This window comes from Chlorocebus sabaeus, chromosome 8 (genome assembly GCF_047675955.1).
Source record: "Chlorocebus sabaeus isolate Y175 chromosome 8, mChlSab1.0.hap1, whole genome shotgun sequence".
Taxonomy (NCBI): Eukaryota; Metazoa; Chordata; class Mammalia; order Primates; family Cercopithecidae; genus Chlorocebus; species Chlorocebus sabaeus.
Window position 1 is genome coordinate 39,581,510 of NC_132911.1, and position 22,167 is coordinate 39,603,676.

Consider the following 22,167-nt stretch of genomic DNA (forward strand, 5'->3'; position numbering starts at 1 on the left):
ATAGATTCTGGATATTAGGCCTTTGTCAGGTATATAATTTGTGCATGTTTTCTCCCTTTCTGTAGGCTGTCTGTTTACTCTGTTGATATTTCTTGTTGCGCAGAAGCTCTTTTGTTTAATTACATCTCACTTGTAAATTTTTGCTTTTGTTGTAATTGTTTTTGAGGGCTTAGTCATATTTTATTTGGCAAGGCCAAAGTCCAGAATGGTGTTTCCTAGGTCTTCTTCTAGAATCCTTATGGTCTGAGGAGTTACATTTAAATATTTAATCCATCTTGAGTTAATTTTTGTATATAGTGAAAGGAAGGCATCTAGTTTTATTCTTCTGTGTATGGCTAAGCAGCTAATCATTACAGAAATGCAAATCAAAACTCAATGAAACACCATCTCACACCAGTCAGAATGGCTCTTATTACAATATAAAAACAACAGACGCTGATGAGGCTATGAAGAAAACGGACTGCTTATACACTATTAGGGGGAACTGGAATTAGTTCAGAAACTGTGGAAAGCAGTTTGGCGAGTTCTCAAATAACTTAAAACAGAACTACCATTCAATCCAGCAATACTACTACTGGGTATATATACAAAAGAAAATAAATCAATCCCAGCACTTTGGGAGGCCAAGGCAGGTGGATCACCTGAGGTCAGGAGTTCAAGACCAGCCTGGCCAACGTGGCGAAACCCTGTCTCTACTAAAAACATGAAAATTAGCTGTGCTTGATGGTGAGTGCCTGTAATCCCAGCTACTTGGGAGACTGAGGCTGGAGAATTGCTTGAACCTGGGGAGGTGGAGGTTGCAGTGAACCGAGATAGCACTACTGCACTCCAGCCTGGGTGACAGAGAGAGACTCTGTCTCAAAAAAAAATAAAGTAAAAAAAAGACAGAAAGAAAGAAAATAAAATCATTCTACCAAAAAGTCCCTGGCACTTACATGTTTATCACAGCATTATTTACAATAACGAAGACATGGAATCAACCTAAGTGTCCATAAATGGTGGATTGGATAAAGAAAATGTAGTACATATAAACGATGGAATACTATGCAGCCGTAAAAAAAAAATCATATCCTTTGCAGCAACATGGATGCAGCTAGAGACTATTATTCTAAGTGAATTGACTCAGGAACAGAAAACCAAATACTGCCTGTTCTCACTCATAAGTGGGAGCTAAACATTGGGTCCACTTAGACATGAAGATAGTAACACTAGAAACCAGGAACTACCCGGGGTTGGAGGAAGGGTTGAAAAACTAACTAATGGGTACTATGCTTGGTACCTGGGTGACAGAATCAATCATATTTGAAACCTTAGCATCTTGCAATATACCCAGGTAACAAATTTGTACATGTATGCCCTAAATCTAAAATAGAAGTTGAAATTCTTTTTATCTCCGTTTAATTGATTCATCTCTTTATTGCTTCACTTAGCTTCACTTCATTTGTTCACTGCCTCTGTGAAACTCCAGTAGATATTGTACACTCACACAACAAAAAGGCAAGTTCTGTTTGTCAGAATAGTGATAGTATTATGAAATAACAGCAAAAAATATCAGTTTTGAAGACACTAACATTCTCTAAGATAATTAATGTCAATTAGGACATTTGGTTCTGTTTTATTCTTTACTTATACCCTATGAAGCATTTTAAGGCGACTGATACTTTCAAATGTTTTATTTAAATCTGGTTCATAATTATGTTCGGTATATAATTAGGAAAACATACAAAATCTAAGTTTTAGCCAAAGTTAATTATTAAATATTAAGATTATGAAAACTTGAAGAGCACTTTACAGTAAAAGTAAACTAGTTCACTACCTTAACTTTCTAGAAAGGATATCTTGAACTCATGATAGGAAATTGAAAAATTTTTATATGTAGTGAATTCAATGAGCACTTCTTATAGTTTAAACATTCTATCAGCAACAGTGACAAAGACACTTAAAACAATGCAAATTTTAATATACATAAAAGTTAACTATGAAAATGCATAACTGTATACTAATTTATGTAGCATACTTTCTTTCTTTCCTTTTTTTTTTGAGACAGAGTCTCGCTCTGTCGCCCAGGCTGGAGTGCAGTGGCGCGAACTCGGCTCACTGCAAGCTCTGCCTCCTGGGTTCACTCCATTCTCCTGCCTCAGCCTCCGGAGTAGCCGGGACTACAGGCGCCTGCCACCACGGGTGGCTAATTTTTATTTTTTATTTTTTAGTAGAGAAGGGGTTTCACTGTGTTAGCCAGGATGGTCTCCATCTCCTCACCTGGTGATCTGCCCGCCTCGGCCTCCCAAGCATACTTTCTATACATAACCATACCATACCAGAAGAACACCTCCTGCATAGTTTGCATCACACATCTTCCCTTGAAAGGTGGCACCAACATAATTTGACTTTTCTCTGTAACTTAAGTTTAAAAAGGGATCATAATCACATAATTTTGTAAAAATTAATGTGAATTTTTATAAGACAAATTTTACATTTATGATATCATTAATATTTCTATCTAACATTAATGTAGCATAGCATAAGATGTGACTAAATCGTTCTACTTCTTTTAGAAACAATAAAATAGATTTTAAGAACAAATAATGAAAAGTATATTTTCATATGGATTTCTGTAACATAACAAGATTTATTTTATGTAGATTTTTAAAAACTAAGAAAAACTGAAGGAAAAAACAAAAAATAATAAAAATAAATAAAACTCCTTAAAAGTAAAAAGCTAAAGTAATGCAACTGGTTAATGAGCAGAATCACTCTATAGACAAAAGTCTCTAGTTATTCAGACAAAATTAGCCTTCCAGAGACACGAAAAAGGCATGTTATATTTAGGGGACAGAAGATAAAAAGTAAAATGTTTAAAACTCCATGTATAATCTTTAAAACTCTCTCTCTGTCTCCCTCTCTTTCTCTCTCTATATATATAGATAGATATACATATATACACACATATATATATCTTCTGAATATTGATAAAAGAAAAACAGAGTCTATTAAATAGGAAGTTTAATGTACTAAAACCTTAAGCACAAGGCAGATATATTAGAGATATTAAAACATAGTGTTTCAATTTCTTTGCTTACTTTTTAATTTATAACAACAAATCATAACAAGAAGGCTGAATTACTGTATTGATAGAATTCAGATGTTTCTCTGAATAGATATTGTGAAAATTTTATGCATTGTGTGAGATATTCAAGAAGGTGGCATACACTCTTGGGAAAGAAGTAATATGGGAACAAGATTGATGAGTGAGTTTTAACTTCAAACCAATAAACACATTGATATCAGTAATTCTGTTATAAATACCATGTTGTGAAAAATATTTAAATGGTGTATGTAAGAAAAAAATAGATTTTTAAATATATATTTATCAACTGTCAGATACTGGGTCAAATTGCATACATTTTCTTCAGGTAAACTTTATATAATGTCAAGATATGCTTACACAAGTAAAAATGCCACATCATGAGGACGTAAAACAAGATAAGATCTTTTCCATCTTAAAAATGTGTGTAATAACTCTTTAGCATCTCCAGTGGTTGCAATTTTATTTTCATCTATCCAAAGCTCCAATGAAGACAGAATAACTGTAATATTAAGTGAAACAAAAATCTAAAATAGAAAACACAAAAATATGTTTGAACGTCACAGTTTTTAAAAATTAGATATATATGTTTGAAAACAAATTTATGACAAATATTAAGCAACTAAACTGTAAGCCTGCATTTGATCTTTTAAAGTATATTGGTAAGTTTAAAATGTTACTAATAATAAAAGTAATACTTGAGATTTTATAATGTTTGCATTTAAGGAAGCCCCATACCCCCTGCTTTACGTAATTTAAGTCTTACAGTAACCAAATTAGGTGCATACAATTATTATTATTCCTACTTCAGATAAGTAGAATTTAAAATAAAACTTAATTTTCCTGACACCACACAACATGCGGATTCATGTAGTGTCATAAGGAGGTATAGAAATTGTTTTAGTAACACAAGAAGTGGGAAAGTACTAAGAAGCAAACACTTACAGCATTCGTCAATCCAATCAACTGGAAAATTTTTTGAGTGACAACAGTTGTATTAGACCCCATATGATTATACTGTAAAACATAATTATCTTTTAGATATAAATATATATTGTTTAACATTTAATGATTGTTACTGTTTCATTTAAAATTCAGTTTGGTGAAGTAAGAAATTATTTAAATTACAAACATGTTAGTTTTAGACATTGTTTTCTTATACAAATGATATGTTATATGCTCAGTAAAAAAACTGAAAAATATGAATTGGAATTTATATTTTTTCCATAGAAATTTAAAAATTGTAAACATTATAAAAAAGGTATAATTCTACTATCAATAAAATAATTATAAAATTATTAAAAGAAAGGTTCAGCTCTAAACTGTAATGTTTAGATGTGTTTATAGGAGACATAACACATTTTTGAAGATACAATTCACATAAAAGTAAAGAAACTTAAAAGATATACCATACAAACAGCAATAATAAGAGAGTTAGGATGTATATCAGGAAGATATAAAAGTTATAAACATGTATACATCCAAAAACAGAGCCAGAGAATTACACAAAGTAAAAAACAACAGAATTGAAGGGAGAAACAGAAAATTCAATAGTCATATTTAAAGACTTAAGTAAACAGCTTTCGATAATAGAATACCTGGGCAAAAAATCAACAGAGATATTGAAGACGATAACAAAATTATAAGGCAATAAATATCTATAGTACATTTCACTATAAAACAGCAAAATATGCATTCTTTTTAAGTGCCCATGGAACATGATCCAGAAATAGAGTGTAGAAAAATGAAAATGATGCAGAATGTCCATAAAATTTTAAATAAGAACAGAGTTGGAGGACCCACATATCTCAATTTCAAAACTAACTATAAACTACAGTAACCAAGACAATTTGTTACTGACCTTTTATTAGATTTACAGATCAGTGAAATTGAGTGCCCATAAATAGATTCTAACATTTATAGTCAATCAATATTTGAAGAAGAATCCAAGAAAATCAAATGGAGAAATATTAAGTTTTCAAAATTAAAAACTTTATGCTTCAAATGACACCATCAAGAAAACAGAAAGACAACCTTCAGACATAGTAAAAATATTTGCAAAATATAAAAATATAAAATAAAAAAATATAAAAATATTTGCAAATAATATTTGCAAAAGATCTTTATATAGTATATAGAATATATAAAGAACACTTACAACTAAACAACAAAAAGGCAACCTAATTAAAACATGTGCAAATAATGTGAATAGACATTTCTCCAAATAAGATATGCAAATGAATAATACACAAATGCAAATATTCTCAACTTCATTGCATATTAGGGAAATGTAAACCAAAACCACAATGAGAAACAAATTCACATCCATTAGAATCACTGTAATTCAAAAGACACACAATAACAAGTGTTGGTGAGGATGTGAAGAAATTGGAATTCTTATGCATGCTGATGGAAATATACAATGGAGCAATCATTTTTGAAGACAGTTTGTCAAACGTGAAATGGAGTTATCTTATAATCCAACAATTTGCAGTTCTCATTCTTCACGCCTATCCAATATGAATTAAAATGCATGGCCACACAAAAACTTGTACACAAATGTTTACAGCAACGTTATTCATAATAGCTTAAAAGTGGAAAAAGTGAAATGTCCATCAGCTAATGAATAGGTAATCAAATTGTGATACAATAGGATAATATTTTGCAGTAAGAAGAAATATAGTACTAATCTATGCCATAACATGTATAAACTTAAAAATCACTAAGGTAAATGAAAAAATAAAGTCATAAATCATTACATATTGTATGATACCATTTAAATGAAATGTGCAAAACAGAAAAATCTGTACAGTCAGAAAATAAATTTGTGATTGCTTGGCCTGTGGTACAGGAAAGTAGAGGCAGAGGGATTGGGAGTAATAGCTAATGGATACAAAGTCTTTTTGTAAGGTGATGAATATTCTAAAATTAGATTATTGTTATTATTGTTTGCACAAATCTGTAAATATACTAAAAACCATGGAATTTTACATTTCAAATAGTTTAACATCATAAAATGTAAATTGCATTTCAATAAAGCTTTTTAAAAACAACATCAAAAAAAGGAGTTAGAACTTCCAAATCTTCTCCTCTTTTCAAGGAGATCAGTGGTACATCTCTCCACTATAAGCAGGTTATAGTAAAGGGCCTTTTGAAAGGGAACAACTCCTGAAAAGAGAGAGATTAAATGTAATATTTTAATGTCCCCAATTAACACTCCAACCACGTATTTTATTAATAGTGCTTTTCCCCCACAACAAAAATATGAAGATACAGAGTTTACCCAAAGAAAGAGCAGAGTTCTCCCCACTTGAAAATTCCATGCATCTAAACAGTTTTCAACTTTGATTTTAACAACTAAATATTGAAATATAATTATAACAGTTACAATTTTTTTTTTTAAAGAAAAGAATGTAAGGCCTCGAATGGGGTGACTTATGCTAAAGTTTCATGTCAATAAACTAAAACCTAAATTGTTTACTTGAAATATCTGACCTTTCAAGAATCAGGGGAGAGATAATAGCCAAGCAGGCCAGTTTTCAAAAAAACAACATTCTCAGTAACCAATCAAAAGGGGCCCAGTTAACCTAAGTTAGCATAATAAGAAAGTCCTCTCTGCTTTAACCCATATAAAGAATGTAGCCTGATGCTAACAAATCTGTTTTTGCACTATTGCTGTTTCCTCATTTCTGATAAATTTACCTAACACAGCTTATGTCTACCGGGTGCTGCCTGGTTCATGAATTATATTTAAAATCAGTTAGATCTTTGAAACTCAGCTTGTTAGGATTCTGCTCTTTGACAGTCTTTGAAGATAGTATCTGAAGGAGCCTTGTGGCTATCCCTGTAACCCATGAGGTATGCAAGTGAGGTGACTGCTGGCTCCTTTAGACTTCTCTGTCTTCCTCACCAAACCCAGAATTTGTCAGTAAGTTCCTCTTGAATTTCAGCTCTACTCTCTAGTTGAGTTCCCTGATACTTTTGGCTTTCCAGTTCAAGGTCCTTTTGTGCTGTAGCAAAGCATATGATCTTTGGGTGTTTTGTGGTGATCCATCAGACAGAAAAGGGCTGCGGCTTTAGAGGTAAAGTATAACTGCTGCCACATTCACAGGGATTTTGTTTCTCTCCTTGTTTCTTGTCTTATATGCAAAGGTAAGGAAAATCATTGACTAGATTGGTCAAAGGAATCTCAGAGATGAGCCACAACTTGACTGATGAGCATGAATCAAACACTTAAAAGCAGTTAAAGTGTCTGCCACCTAAAACTAAGATTCCTGTGTTAGGATAAGTTGGTGACAGAATGGGTTAGCTTGACACTAGTGTACTTGCCACTTGCCAGCTTCAAGAAAAATTTCCATTCAGTGAAGAATACTATAAAATATCATACAACACAACAGTGTAGCACTATCATCTTGGGCTTTTTTTTCTCAGCTCCAAGAAACCCAAGACACAATACAAGAATGGAATCTTTACATTTTAAAGCATCCAGTACTCTATCTTCTGGTATACCTGCTTCTCTTATGCTCAAAATGTATATTCCTGGAAACTGTAAATATCTTCCAAAAAAGAATGGCAAGACCTTACTAAAGATAATTTAGAATTGCAATGGCTTTTATGAGGAATGCTACAATTGCACAAAATCATCCATCTAAGAGGTGCACATGATAATAAGCACTCCCAAATTAGGCATAAAGAATGGTACATCTATTTTCATTGATACGAAGAAGTTTCTATCAGACCTCAGGATTCTAAAACAACTTCACTAAAATATTCATTACAAAAGACTGTAAGACTGATGAAACCCCTATTGTCCCTCTCTTTCCTCCTCTGCCTACTAACCTTTTCACTTAGTTGGCTTCCCTCCTCAAGGAACAAAATAAAGGTAGATAAATGCCTTGTAAAGTTAGGCCTTCAAATCAATCAGACGTGCTTCTTTAACCACCTTTATATCTTGGTCAAGATCTTGAGCTCAGAGCAGTGGTTAAAGGCATCGCTGTTCTAGAAAATCCCAAGAAACCATCCCCAAAGTATTTTCTCAAAAAAAAAAAAAAATCGTGAAAGGACTGCAAGTCAATTTTATAAATAGAAAAAGAATGAACCAGGCTCTGACTATAAGGTAAGATTAAAAGCACTATTTTTAAAACATTCTGGTCTATGCATGTTGAGCCCAGACACAGAAAATACTTTTTCTGCCCTCCGTGTTAATAGGTTTAACTCTGAATTCAGTAATCTAGTTAAAAAACAAAAACTGTGTTCGGAAGACACTGATACAACCAAAATATGCCTTTATGGCACAATGACTAACTCTAGTCAGTTATTTTGAGACCTTTTCATAAGAAAAAGTTGCATCAAATCTCCATGTATAGGGAATCCTCCCTCCATGCGCCAGGACTAAAATTATAGAAACTCTTCCATTGGAGAAAAGGCATTGGCTTAAATCTACATAGCAAGCCTTGTATTTATGTTTAAGATGCTTTTCACAATCATGTTGTCTTAATGGACTTTTACCCCCACCCTTATTTATTTCAGCAAATGATAGTATTTAGGTCTGAAGTCTGCATTCTGTGCCTTTTAAATGTCAATTCTTTACCTTATCATACTTAAATGCCATTCCTTTAGAAATGCAAAATGAGGCCGGGCGCGGTGGCTCACGCCTGTAATCCCAGCACTTTGGGAGGCCGAGATGGGCGGATCACGAGGTCAGGAGATCGAGACCATCCTGATTAACACGGTGAAAACCCGTCTCTACTAAAAATACAAAAATTAGCCGGGCGCGGTGGCGGGCGCCTGTAGTCCCAGCCACACAGGAGGCTGAGGCACGAGAATGGCGTGAACCCGGGAGGCAGAGCTTGCAGTGAGTGGAGACCACTGCACTCCAGCCTGGGCGACAGAGCGAGACTCCGTCTCAAAAAAAAAAGAAAAGAAATGCAAAATGAGGGTAGCCATCTGTAGATGGTTATTAAGAAAAGGAATGAATAAAATGGACATTAATTGTGTTAAAACAAAACAAAATCTTAATGTAACATTATCAAGGGATGGATGGACCAAAGGGACACCTTGGCAACTTCCCTAACATTAAAGAGTGTTAAACAAGTCTGCCCTATTTATCCATTGGGAGAATTTTTCAAGCTAGAAGGCAGAGATTACAATGAGAAACTTGACTTGTAACCACTTGAGGCAATGGTCAGGTAGGTTAATCAAGATAAAGACTGACAAAAGGACAAAGATCCTTTGGTTCAACTCACTGATAGGGACTCAAAGTCTTTTGCATAAGAGTAGGTAAAAGGGCCAGGGCAAAAGAAGTTTCCCGACTCCTTGATATGGGAGTCTCATGTGCTGTGGTGCCAAAATCTATTGGTAAAGCCCTCACTTGGGCTACAATTTGATTGAGAGAACATAAAAATATAAGGATTGATGGGTTGCAAACTAGTGAATTTCTATTTGAGGGACATAAGTCTACCAAGTCACATTTCCTCAGACTAAGGAAAGTCTATACAGCCCATAATGTCCAACAATGGGCAGAAATAGTCTCGTCAGAGAAATAGTTTGATACAGAAGTGAAATGGAAATTTGGAAGATTTGTTGTCTAAAAAGGAAGAGGGTGGGGACAATTGGAAAAGTGGCAAGTAAAAAATCTTAAAAGTCTGTTTTAGCCATCTGGGTGAATAATCTTGCTCCATTAGCTAGAAATATAATTCGGATCCAGATTTGCATGTGCTTTTATGAACTAGTGAGTTTTGTGTGTCACTGCATCAGGCATATGGCTAAAATTTTAGACTAAATACTGCAGGATCTGCTTCTGTGTATGTTGATGTATGCCTTGTAATATATATGTATGATTGTATGTAATATATACAGGGTATTTTTCTATCTTCAAATGGTATTGCCAACATTAATATATGCTAAGGATCTCTATTTAATTAACATGAAGAAAAAAATGTTTATATAAATGAAATATTTCTAAAACTGCTAGAAATATGGGAATGAACTCAAATGCTTTTCCTGTTCACTTGTTTGTGGATAACTTCAATGAAGGAAAAGTTAGCTAAACCATGCTGGTTTATTTAAAATAGACAAGTCTTTGGAGTTATTGGCATGTTCTACCTAGGTTTCCTAATATAATAAGCTCATGTTATCTCGGTATTATGCAATTCAAAAACAAGAAAAATAATTCAATGACAAATATCTTTGTTTTGTGTTATACTTTATCTACTAAAAAAAATAGATTCCTAAATATCTTTGGTAATTTACACTTTTAAAGTTTTGCTAAGTTAAGTTGAAGAATAGATAATTATGGACTATCTAGATCATTTTCAAATAAAGTAAATGGTGAAACATTAATTTCTGAACATATGTTTAAGCCGTAAACTCAAAATAAAATTCTAAGGCCACCAATCATCTGAATGGACCCCTCCTCTTGGCCCTAGCATTCGAAAGTTGACCTGAAAAACAAGTTCAGGCCATGATGGGAAGAGGAGTGGGGGTCAAACATGCCTCAGTATACCCTCCTGATTTTTGGAATTCAGGACAAGACAACAAGCATTAACAGCAACACAGACCATAGTCTGATAAGAAACATTAGCGGCTCTATGTGCATGATAAAACCTTGGTCTCCACAACTCTTAGTTGGAAACCAGACATTTCTTTCTATTGATAGAAAGCACTCAACCATTTAACAATCAGAAAATTTTTAACTATACCTACCACCTGGAAGATCCTGCTTCAGTTTTTACTGTCCTTCCAGATTGAACCAATGTAAATCTTACATGTATCAACTGATGTATTATGTCTCCCTAAAATCCATAAAAGAAAGCTGTACCACAACCACCATGGGCACAAGTCAACAGGACCTCCTAAGGCTGTTATAGGCATGTTCTTAACCTTGGCAAAATAAACTTTCTAAATTCATTGGTACCTGTCTCAGATACTTTGTGGTTCAAAAAGTTTATATACTTTTGGTATCTTGTTTTTATATGGTATAAAGAAGCTAAAAATATTTGGATTTGTAAATAAACATGAAAAATTGTACCGTGAAGAAACACATGTTTCTTACTGCACTTTTATAATAATTAGGCCAAGTTTAATGAGACTAGATTTATTCTGCAAACCAAATGGTCTTTATCTTTAATAGAAACCAGGGAAGCTATAGAGAGAAAAAGAACCTGTTTCAGAAATAGAGTATATACACTCATTAGATTCTTTTTTTTCCCTTTATTTCTTCTAAAAAAAAAGGGGATACATGTGCAGATTGTGCAGGTTTGTTACATAGGTATATGTGTGCCATGGTGGTTTGCTATACCTATTGACTCATTCTCTAAGTGCTCTCTCCTCAGCCCCCACCCCCAAACAGGCCCTGGTGTATGTTGTTCCACTCTCTGTGTCCTTGTGTTCTCAATGTTCAGCTCCCACTTATGAGTGAGAACATGCGGTGTTCAGTTTTCTGTTCCTGTGCTAGTTGGCTGAGGATGATGGCTTCCAGCTTCATCCATGTCCCTGCAAAGGACACAATCTCATTCCTTTTTTAGGCAGAACATTATTCCATGGTGTATATGTACCACGTTTTCTTTATCCAGTCTATTATTGATGGGCATTTGAGTTAGATCCATGTCTTTGCTATGGTAAATGGTGCTGTGATAAACATACTTGAGTATGTGTCTTTAGGGTAGAATGATTTATATTCTTTTGGGTATATATCCAGTAATGAGATTGCTGGGTCAAACAAACCCAAATGAGATTTGGGTTCTAGACCCTTGAGGAATCTCCATACTGTCTTCCACAATAACTGAACTAATTTACATTCCCACCAACAGTGTAAAAGTGTTCCTTTTTCTCCACAGTCTCTCCATCATCTATTGTTTCCTGACTTTTTAATAACCACCATTCTGACTTATGTGGCATAGTATCTCTTTGTAGTTTTGACTTGAATTTCTCTGATGATTAGTGATGTTGAGTTTTTTTTTTTTTTTTTCATATGTTTGTTGGCCGGATAAATGCCTTATTTTGAGAAGTGTGTTCATATCCTTTGCTCACTTTTTAATAGTGTTTTTTTTCTTCTTGTAAATTTGTTTAAGCTCCTTGTAAATTCTGTATATTAGACTTTTGTCAGATGAGTAGATTGCAAAAATTTTCTCCCATTCTATATGTTGCCTGTTCACTCTGATGATAGTTTCTTTTGCTGTGCAGATGCTCTTCAGTTTAATTAGATCCTATGTATCAATTCTGGCTTTTGGCGTTTTCATCATGAAGTCTTTGCCCATGCCTATGTCCTGAATGGTATTGCCTAGGTTTTCTTCTAGGGTGTTTATGGATTTGGGTTTTACATTTAAGTCTTTAATCCAACTTAATTGTTGTATAAGATGTAAGGAAGGGGTCCAGTTTCAGTTTTCTGCTTATGGCTAGCCAGTTTTCCCAGCACCATTTACTGAATAGGGAATCCTTTCCCCATTTCTTGTTTTTGTCAGGTTTGTCAAAGATCAGATGGTTGTAGATGTGTGGTATTAATTCTGAGGTCTCTGTTCTGTTCCATTGTTCTGTATGTCTGTTTTGGTACCAGTACCATGCTGTTTTGCTTACTGTAGCCTTGTAGCATAGTTTGAAGTCAGGTAGCATGATGCCTCCAGCTTTCTTCATTTTGCTTAGGATTGTCTTGGTTGTATGGGGTCTTCTTTCATTACATATGAAATTTAAAATAGTTTTTTTCTAATTATGTAAATAATGTCAATGGTAGTTTGATGGGAATAGTATTGAATCTATAAATTATTTTGGACAGTATGTTCATTTTCATGATATTGATTCTTCCTATCAATGAGGAAGGAATGTTTTTCAATTTGCTTGTGTCCTCTTTTATTTCCTTGACTTTTAGTTCTCTTTGAAGAGGTCTTTCACATTCCTTGTTAGCTGTATCCCTATGTGTTTTATTTTCTTTGTAGTGATTGCAAATGGGAGTTCATTTATGATTTGGCTCTCTGCTTGCCTATTGTTGGTGTAAAGGAATGCTTGTGATTTTTGCACATTGATTTTATATCCTGAGACTTTGCTGAAGTGGCTTATCAGTTGAAGAAGATTTTGGGCTGAGATGATGGGGTTTTCTAAATATAAAATTATGTCATCTGCAAACAGACAACTTCACTTACTCTCTTTCTATCTGAATACATTTTATTTCTTTCTCTTGCCTGATGGCCCTGGCCAGAACTTCCAATACTATGTTGAATAGGAGTGGTGAGAGAGGGCATCCTTGTCTTGTACCAGTTTTCAAAGGGAATGCTTCCAGCTCTTGACCATTCAATATGATATTGGCTGTGGGTCTGTCATAAACAGCTCTTACCATTTTGAGATATATTCCATCAATATCTAGTTTATTAAGAGTTTTTAACATGAAGGGATGTTGAATTTTATCAAAGGCCTATTCTTCATCTAGTGAGGTAATCATGTGGTTTTTGTCTTTGGTTCTGTTTATGTGATGGATTACATTTATTGATTTGTGTATGTTGAACCAACCTTGCATCCCAGGGATGAAACCGGCTTGATTTTGGTGGATACATTTTTTGATGTGCTGCTGGATTTGGTTCTCCAGTATTTTATTGAGGATTTTTGCATTGATGGTCATAAGGGATATTGGCCTAAACATCTTCCTGATTTAGTCTTGGTAGGGTGTATGCATCCAGGAACTTATCCATTTCTTCTAGATTTTCTAGTTTATTTGCATAGAGGTGTTTATAGTATTCTCTGATGGTAGTTTGTATTTCCATGGGGTCAGTGGTGATATGCCCTTTATCATTTTTTACTGTGTCTATTTGGTTCTTCTCTCTTTTCTTCTTTATTAGTCTAGCTTGTAGTCTATGTTGTTAATTTTCTTCAAAAAACCAGTTCCTGGATTCGTTGATTTTTTGGAGGGTTTTTCATGCCTCTCTCTCCTTCAATTCTTCTCTAAACCTAGTTATTTCTTGTCTTCTGTGAGCTTTTGGATTACTTTGCTCTTGCCTCTCTAGCTCTTTTAATTGTGATGTTAGACTGTGAATTTGAGATCTTTGTAGCTTTCTGATGTGGGCATTTAGTGCTGTAAATTTTCCTGTTAACAGAGCTTTAGCTGTGTTCCAGAGGTTCTGTTTCATTGTCTCTTTGTTCTTATTGGTTTCTAAGAACTTCTTGATCTCTGCCTTAATTTCATTATTTACCCAGTAGTCATTCAGGAACAGGTAGTTCAATTTTCATGATACTGTGTGCTTTTGAGTGAGTTTCTTAATCCTGAGTTCTAACTTGATGGCACTGTGGTCTGAGAGACTGTTATGATTTCAATTCTTTTGCATTTACTGAGGAGTGTTTTACTTCCAATTATGTGGTTGATTTTAGAATAAGTTCCATGTGGCACTGCGAAGAATGTATATTCTGTTGATTTAGGGTAGAGAGTTCTGTAGATGTCTACTAGGTCCACTTGGTCCAGAGCTGAGTTCCACTCCTGAATATTCTTGTTAATTTTCTATCTTTTGATCTGTCTAATACTGACAGTGGGGTGTTAAAGTCTCCCACTATTATTGTGTCTAAGTCTCTTTGTAGTTCTCTAAGAACTTGTTTTATGAACCTGGGTGCTCCTGTGTTGGGTGCATATATATTCAGAATAGTTAGCTCTTCTTGTCAAAGTATTCCCTTTACCTTTATGTAGTGTACTTCTTTGTCTTTTCTGATCTTTGATGGTTTAAAGTCTGTTTTGTCAGAGACTAGGAGTGCAACCCCTACTTTTTTTTTTTTTGTCTTCCATTTGCTTGGTAAATTTTCTCCCATCCCTTTATTTTGAGCCTGTGTGTGTCTGCAAGTAAGATGGGCATCCTGAGTACAGCACACCAATGGGTCCTGACTCCTTATCCAATTTGACAGCCTGTGTCTTTTAACTGGGGCATTTAGCTCATTTAAATTTAAGGTTAGTATTGCTATGTGTGAATGTGATCCTGTCACATGACGCTATTTTGTTATTTTGTACACTAGTTGATGCAGTTTCTTTGTAGTGCCATTGGTCTTTATATTTTGGTGTGTTTTTGCAGTGGTTGGTACTGGTTTTTCCTTTCCATGTTATGTGCTTCCTTCAGGAGTTTTTGCAGGACAAACCTGGTGGTAAAGAAATCCCTCAGCATTTGCTTGTCTGGAAAGGCTTTTATTTCTTCTTCACTTATGAAGATTAGTTTGGCTGGATATGAAATTCTGGATTGAAAATTCTTTTCTTTAAGAATGTTGAATATTGGCTCCCAATCTCTTCTGGCTTGTAGAGTTTCTGCTGAGAGGTCTGCTGTTGGTCTGATGGGCTTCCCTTTGTAGGCAACCTGACATTTCTCTCTGGCTGCCCTTAACAGTTTTTCCTCCATTTCAACTTGGAGAATCTGATGATTATGTGTCTTGGAGTTGATTTTCTCATGGAGTAGTTTAATGGTGTTCTCTGTATTTCCTGGGTTTGCATGTTGGCCTGTCTTGCTAGGTTGAGGAAGTTCTCCTGGATAATATACTGAAGTGTGTTTTTCAGCTTGTTTCCATTCTCCCAATCTCCTTCTGATACTCCAGTCAATCTTAGGTTTAGTCTTTTTTTGAAGTCTCATATTTTTTGAAGGCTTTGTTCATTCCTTTTCTTTCTTTTTTCTCTGTTCTTGTCTGCATGTCTTATTTAAGTAAGGTGGTGTTCAAATTCTTATATCCTTTCTTCTGCTTCGTCAATTCAGCTGTTGATACTTGTGTATGCTTCATGAAGTTCTCATGCTGTGTTTTTTAGTTCCATCAGGTCATTTGTGTTCCTCTCTAAACTGGTTATTCTAGTTAGCAATTCCTCTGACCTTTTATCAAGGTTCTTAGCTTCTTTGCATTGGGTTAAAACATGCTCCTTTAGCTAATCATAGTTTTTTATTAACCATCTTCTGAAGCCTACTTCTGTCAATTTGTCCATCTGATCCTCTGTGCCAGTTCTGTGCCCTTGATGGAGAGACACTGTGATCATTTGGAGGAGAAGGGGCTCTCTGGGCTTTTGGGTTTTCAGCATTGTTTCATTGATTCCTTCTCATATTTGTGAGTTTGTCTAGTTTTGGTCTTTGAGGCTGCTGACCCTTAGATGAGGTTTTTGTGGGGACCCTTTATTGTTGCTGTTGTTGATGCTATTGTTGCCACTTTTGGCTTGTTTTTCTTTCAATAGTCAGGTCCCTCTTCTGTAGGGCTGCTGCAGTATGCCAGGGGTTCACTTCAGACCCTATTCATCTGATTTGCTCCTGTGCATGGAGATGTCACTCAAGAAGGCTGGAAAGCAGTCAAGACGGGTGCCCGCTCCTTCTGCTGGGACCTCTGACCTTGAGGGGCACCAACATGGTGCCAGTAGAGTTACTCTTCTATAGGGGGTCTGACAACCCCTCTTGGAAGGTCTCACCCGGTTGGGTGGCATGGGGAGTAGGACTTGTTTAATGAAGCACTTTGTTCCTTGGTGGAGAAGGTGTGTTTTACTGGGGGAAACCCATTCATCTGGGCTGTTCAGATACCTCAGAACTACCAGGAGGAGAGGCTAAGTCTGCTGCTCTGCAGAGACTGCGGCCGCCCTGGGGGCTCAGGCCCACAGAGATCCGGGTTCTGTCCCTAAGTCTCTGGCTGGAGTTATTAGAGGTGCTACAGGGAAGCCCTGTCCACTGAGGAGGATGGGTGAGGATTAGAACTAAAGAGGCACGCTGGCCGCGGACTGCCACAGCCAATGTGTTGGGCAGTGGGGACAAGTCTTGGGAACAAGCCATCCAGCCTTCCTGGCTCCAGCACAGGGAAACAGCAGCCTGGAGCTATAGAAATGGCTGCTGCCCTTACCCCGAGCTCAGCATGGTAAGCAATTGCAGTCCCAGAGCTGGGTTGCTGCCGCTCCTGCAAGGAGCTCAAGTGGCTTAGACAGCAGGCAGCCTCAGCCAGTGCTGGTCGCCCCTCCCTGGGGAGTTAGGTAGGCTTAAGCAGATTCCAGTGGAAAGGTTCTAAGAATCTGCCTGTTCCATGGTTGGGATGCTAGGCCCCGGAGGCATGGGTGGTTTCACAAGTGGGATCCACAGGTTGCACAGTTTCCCCAGCTGGGATGCATGCTCACTCACTGCCTCCCTTGGCTGAGGGGAGGAGGTTCCCCTTCCCCATGTGGCTCTCGGGTGGACTGCTGCACCACACTGCTCTTCCTTCTCTCCGTGGGTTATGCCAGCCTTCTAGTCAATTTTGATGAAAGAACTTGGATACCTTCGTTGCCGCTGAAGGATTCACATGCTTCTTATGGCTTTTTTCAATGGGAACCTCCAAATGCCGCTACTTCAAGTCGGCCATCTTGCGCCCCGACCTCATTATTAGATTCCAGCTCTGTTCATTGTTTTTGAGGTTTCGTTACCCACCTATAAACTGACCTGAATCCTGAATTCTTCTCATTTCCTCCAATATCTGTGTGTGACCCTTCACACTCACATCTCCAGTATTCTGCACTTTTCTGACTTGGAATCACTAAAAATGAAAACTACCTTTATTACTGGAGCCCCTACAAACTGGAGCCGAACAACTTCATGTAAATCTCAAGAGAAAACCTTTGTGCCCAATGTACAAGATAACTCAGAGAGTTCACCAAAGCACCTGGTACTATAACCAGGGACATCCTAACTGCAAGCCAGGAAAAAAATAGGCTTTAAGCTCAGATCTGGAAATCTTTTCTTTTTTTTTTTTTTTTTTTTTTTTAAATTTTATTTTTTTATTTTTTTTTAATTTATTTATTATTATTAAACTTCAAGTTGTAGGGTACATGTGCACAACATACAGGATTGCTACATATGTATACTTGTGCCATGTTGGTGTGCTGCACCCATCAACTCGTCATTTACATCAGGTATAACTCCCAGTGCAATCCCTCCCCCCTCCCCCCTCCCCATGATAGGCCCCGGCGTGTGATGTTCCCCTTCCCGAGTCCAAGTGATCTCATTGTTCAGTTCCCACCTACGAGTGAGAACATGCGGTGTTTGGTTTTCTGTTCTTGTGATAGTTTGCTAAGAATGATGGTTTCCAGCTGCATCCATGTCCCTACAAAGGACACAAACTCATCCTTTTTTATGGCTGCATAGTATTCCATGGTGTATATGTGCCACATTTTCTTAATCCAATCTGTCACTGATGGACATTTGGGTTGATTCCAAGTCTTTGCTATTGTGAATAGTGCTGCAATAAACATACGTGTGCATGTGTCCTTATAGCAGCATAATTTATAATCCTTTGGGTATATACCCAGTAATGGGATGGCTGGGTCATATGGTACATCTAGTTCTAGATCCTTGAGGAATCGCCATACTGTTTTCCATAATGGTTGAACTAGTTTACACTCCCACCAACAGTGTAAAAGTGTTCCTATTTCTCCACATCCTCTCCAGCACCTGTTGTTTCCTGACTTTTGAATGATCGCCATTCTAACTGGTGTGAGATGGTATCTCATTGTGGTTTTGATTTGCATTTCTCTGATGGCCAGTGATGATGAGCATTTTTTCATGTGTCTGTTGGCTGTATGAATGTCTTCTTTTGAGAAATGTCTGTTCATATCCTTTGCCCACTTTTGGATGGGGTTGTTTGTTTTTTTCTTGTAAATTTGTTTGAGTTCTTTGTAGGTTCTGGATATTAGCCCTTTGTCAGATGAGTAGATTGCAAAAATTTTCTCCCATTCTGTAGGTTGCCTGCTCACTCTGATGGTAGTTTCTTTTGCTGTGCAGAAGCTCTTTAGTTTGATGAGATCCCATTTGTCAATTTTGACTTTTGCTGCCGTTGCTTTTGGTGTTTTAGACATGAAGTCTTTGCCCATGCCTATGTCCTGAATGGTACTACCTAGGTTTTCCTCTAGGATTTTTATGGTATTAGGTCTAACATTTAAGTCTCTAATCCATCTTGAATTAATTTTCGTATAAGGAGTAAGGAAAGGATCCAGTTTCAGCTTTCTACTTATGGCTAGCCAGTTTTCCCAGCACCATTTATTAAATAGGGAATCCTTTCCCCATTTCTTGTTTCTCTCAGGTTTGTCAAAGATCAGATGGCTGTAGATGTGTGGTATTATTTCTGAGGACTCTGTTCTGTTCCATTGGTCTATATCTCTGTTTTGGTACCAGTACCATGCTGTTTTGGTTACTGTAGCCTTGTAGTATAGTTTGAAGTCAGGTAGCGTGATGCCTCCAGCTTTGTTCTTTTGACTTAGGATTGTCTTGGAGATGCGGGCTCTTTTTTGGTTCCATATGAACTTTAAAGCAGTTTTTTCCAATTCTGTGAAGAAGCTCATTGGTAGCTTGATGGGGATGGCATTGAATCTATAAATTACCTTGGGCAGTATGGCCATTTTCACGATATTGATTCTTCCTATCCATGAGCATGGTATGTTCTTCCATTTGTTTGTGTCCTCTTTGATTTCACTGAGCAGTGGTTTGTAGTTCTCCTTGAAGAGGTCCTTTACATCCCTTGTAAGTTGGATTCCTAGGTATTTTATTCTCTTTGAAGCAATTGTGAATGGAAGTTCATTCCTGATTTGGCTCTCTGTTTGACTGTCACTGGTGTATAAGAATGCTTGTGATTTTTGCACATTAATTTTGTATCCTGAGACTTTGCTGAAGTTGCTGATCAGCTTAAGGAGCTTTTGGGCTGAGACAATGGGGTTTTCTAAATATACAATCATGTCATCTGCAAACAGGGACAATTTGACTTCTTCTTTTCCTAACTGAATACCCTTGATTTCTTTCTCTTGCCTGATTGCCCTAGCCAGAACTTCCAACACTATGTTGAATAGGAGTGGTGAGAGAGGGCATCCCTGTCTTGTGCCAGTTTTCAAAGGGAATTTTTCTAGTTTTTGCCCATTCAGTATGATATTGGCTGTGGGTTTGTCATAAATAGCTCTTATTATTTTGAGGTACGTTCCATCAATACCGAATTTATTGAGCGTTTTTAGCATGAAGGGCTGTTGAATTTTGTCAAAAGCCTTTTCTGCATCTATTGAGATAATGATGTGGTTCTTGTCTTTGGTTCTGTTTATATGCTGGATTATGTTTATTGATTTGCGAATGTTGAACCAGCCTTGCATCCCAGGGATGAAGCCCACTTGATCATGGTGGATAAGCTTTTTGATGTGCTGCTGAATCCGGTTTGCCAGTATTTTATTGAGGATTTTTGCATCGATGTTCATCAGGGATATTGGTCTAAAATTCTCTTTTTTTGTTGTGTCTCTGCCAGGCTTTGGTATCAGGATGATGTTGGCCTCATAAAATGAGTTAGGGAGGATTCCCTCTTTTTCTATTGTTTGGAATAGTTTCAGAAGGAATGGTACCAGCTCCTCCTTGTACCTCTGGTAGAATTCAGCTGTGAATCCATCTGGTCCTGGACTTTTTTTGGTTGGTAGGCTATTAATTATTGCCTCAATTTCAGAGCCTACTATTGGTCTATTCAGGGATTCAACTTCTTCCTGGTTTAGTCTTGGAAGAGTGTAAGTGTCCAGGAAATTATCCATTTCTTCTAGATTTTCCAGTTTATTTGCGTAGAGGTGTTTATAGTATTCTCTGATGGTAGTTTGTATTTCTGTGGGGTCGGTGGTGATATCCCCTTTATCATTTTTAATTGCATCGATTTGATTCTTCTCTCTTTTCTTCTTTATTAGTCTTGCTAGTGGTCTGTCAATTTTGTTGATCTTTTCAAAAAACCAACTCCTGGATTCATTGATTTTTTGGAGGGTTTTTTGTGTCTCTATCTCCTTCATTTCTGCTCTGATCTTAGTTATTTCTTGCCTTCTGCTAGCTTTCGAATGTGTTTGCTCTTGCTTCTCTAGTTCTTTTAATTGCGATGTTAGAGTGTCAATTTTAGATCTTTCCTGCTTTCTCTTGTGGGCATTTAGTGCTATAAATTTCCCTCTACACACTGCTTTAAATGTGTCCCAGAGATTCTGGTATGTTGTATCTTTGTTCTCATTGGTTTCAAAGAACATCTTTATTTCTGCCTTCATTTCGTTATGTACCCAGTAGTCATTCAGGAGCAGGTTGTTCAGTTTCCATGTAGTTGAGCGGTTTTGATTGAGTTTCTTAGTCCTGAGTTCTAATTTGATTGCACTGTGGTCTGAGAGACAGTTTGTTATAATTTCTGTTCTTGTACATTTGCTGAGGAGTGCTTTACTTCCAATTACGTGGTCAATTTTGGAGTAAGTACGATGTGGTGCTGAGAAGAATGTATATTCTGTTGATTTGGGGTGGAGAGTTCTATAGATGTCTATTAGGTCTGCTTGCTGCAGAGATGAGTTCAATTCCTGGATATCCTTGTTAACTTTCTGTCTCGTTGATCTGTCTAATGTTGACAGTGGAGTGTTGAAGTCTCCCATTATTATTGTATGGGAGTCTAAGTCTCTTTGTAAGTCTCTAAGGACTTGCTTTATGAATCTGGGTGCTCCTGTATTGGGTGCATATATATTTAGGATAGTTAGCTCTTCCTGTTGAATTGATCCCTTTACCATTATGTAATGGCCTTCTTTGTCTCTTTTGATCTTTGATGGTTTAAAGTCTGTTTTATCAGAGACTAGTATTGCAACCCCCGCTTTTTTGTGTTCTCCATTTGCTTGGTAAATCTTCCTCCATCCCTTTATTTTGAGCCTATGTATGTCTCTGCGTGTGAGATGGGTCTCCTGAATACAGCAGACTGATGGGTCTTGACTCTTTATCCAGTTTGCCAGTCTGTGTCTTTTAATTGGAGCATTTAGTCCATTTACATTTAAGGTTAAGATTGTTATGTGTGAACTTGATCCTGCCATGATGATATTAACTGGTTATTTTGCTCGTTAGTTGATGCAGTTTCTTCCTAGCCTTGATGGTCTTTACATTTTGGCATGTTTTTGCAATGGCTGGTACCGGTTGTTCCTTTCCATGTTTAGTGCTTCCTTCAGGGTCTCTTGTAAGGCAGGCCTAGTGGTGACAAAATCTCTAAGCATTTGCTTATCTGTAAAGGATTTTATTTCTTCTTCACTTATGAAACTTAGTTTGGCTGGATATAAAATTCTGGGTTTAAAATTCTTTTCTTTAAGAATGTTGAATATTGGCCCCCACTCTCTTCTGGCT

The 22,167-nt window shown here is 36.6% G+C and overlaps 1 protein-coding gene across 3 annotated transcripts in view; it reads right to left on the reverse strand.

Moving 5' to 3' along the window:
- The window catches only part of ADAM2 (ADAM metallopeptidase domain 2), a 114,273-nt gene that overhangs the window by 55,076 nt on the left and 37,030 nt on the right, over positions 1-22,167 (reverse strand). For all 3 annotated transcript variants that reach the window (XM_037983544.2, XM_037983545.2, XM_073018638.1), the window contains 3 exons: positions 4,031-4,102; positions 3,446-3,612; positions 2,319-2,400 (listed from right to left, as the gene is read on the reverse strand). In XM_037983544.2, coding sequence (XP_037839472.2) covers positions 2,319-2,400; positions 3,446-3,612; positions 4,031-4,102 — 321 coding nt within the window. The remainder of the gene's footprint in view (positions 1-2,318; positions 2,401-3,445; positions 3,613-4,030; positions 4,103-22,167) is intronic.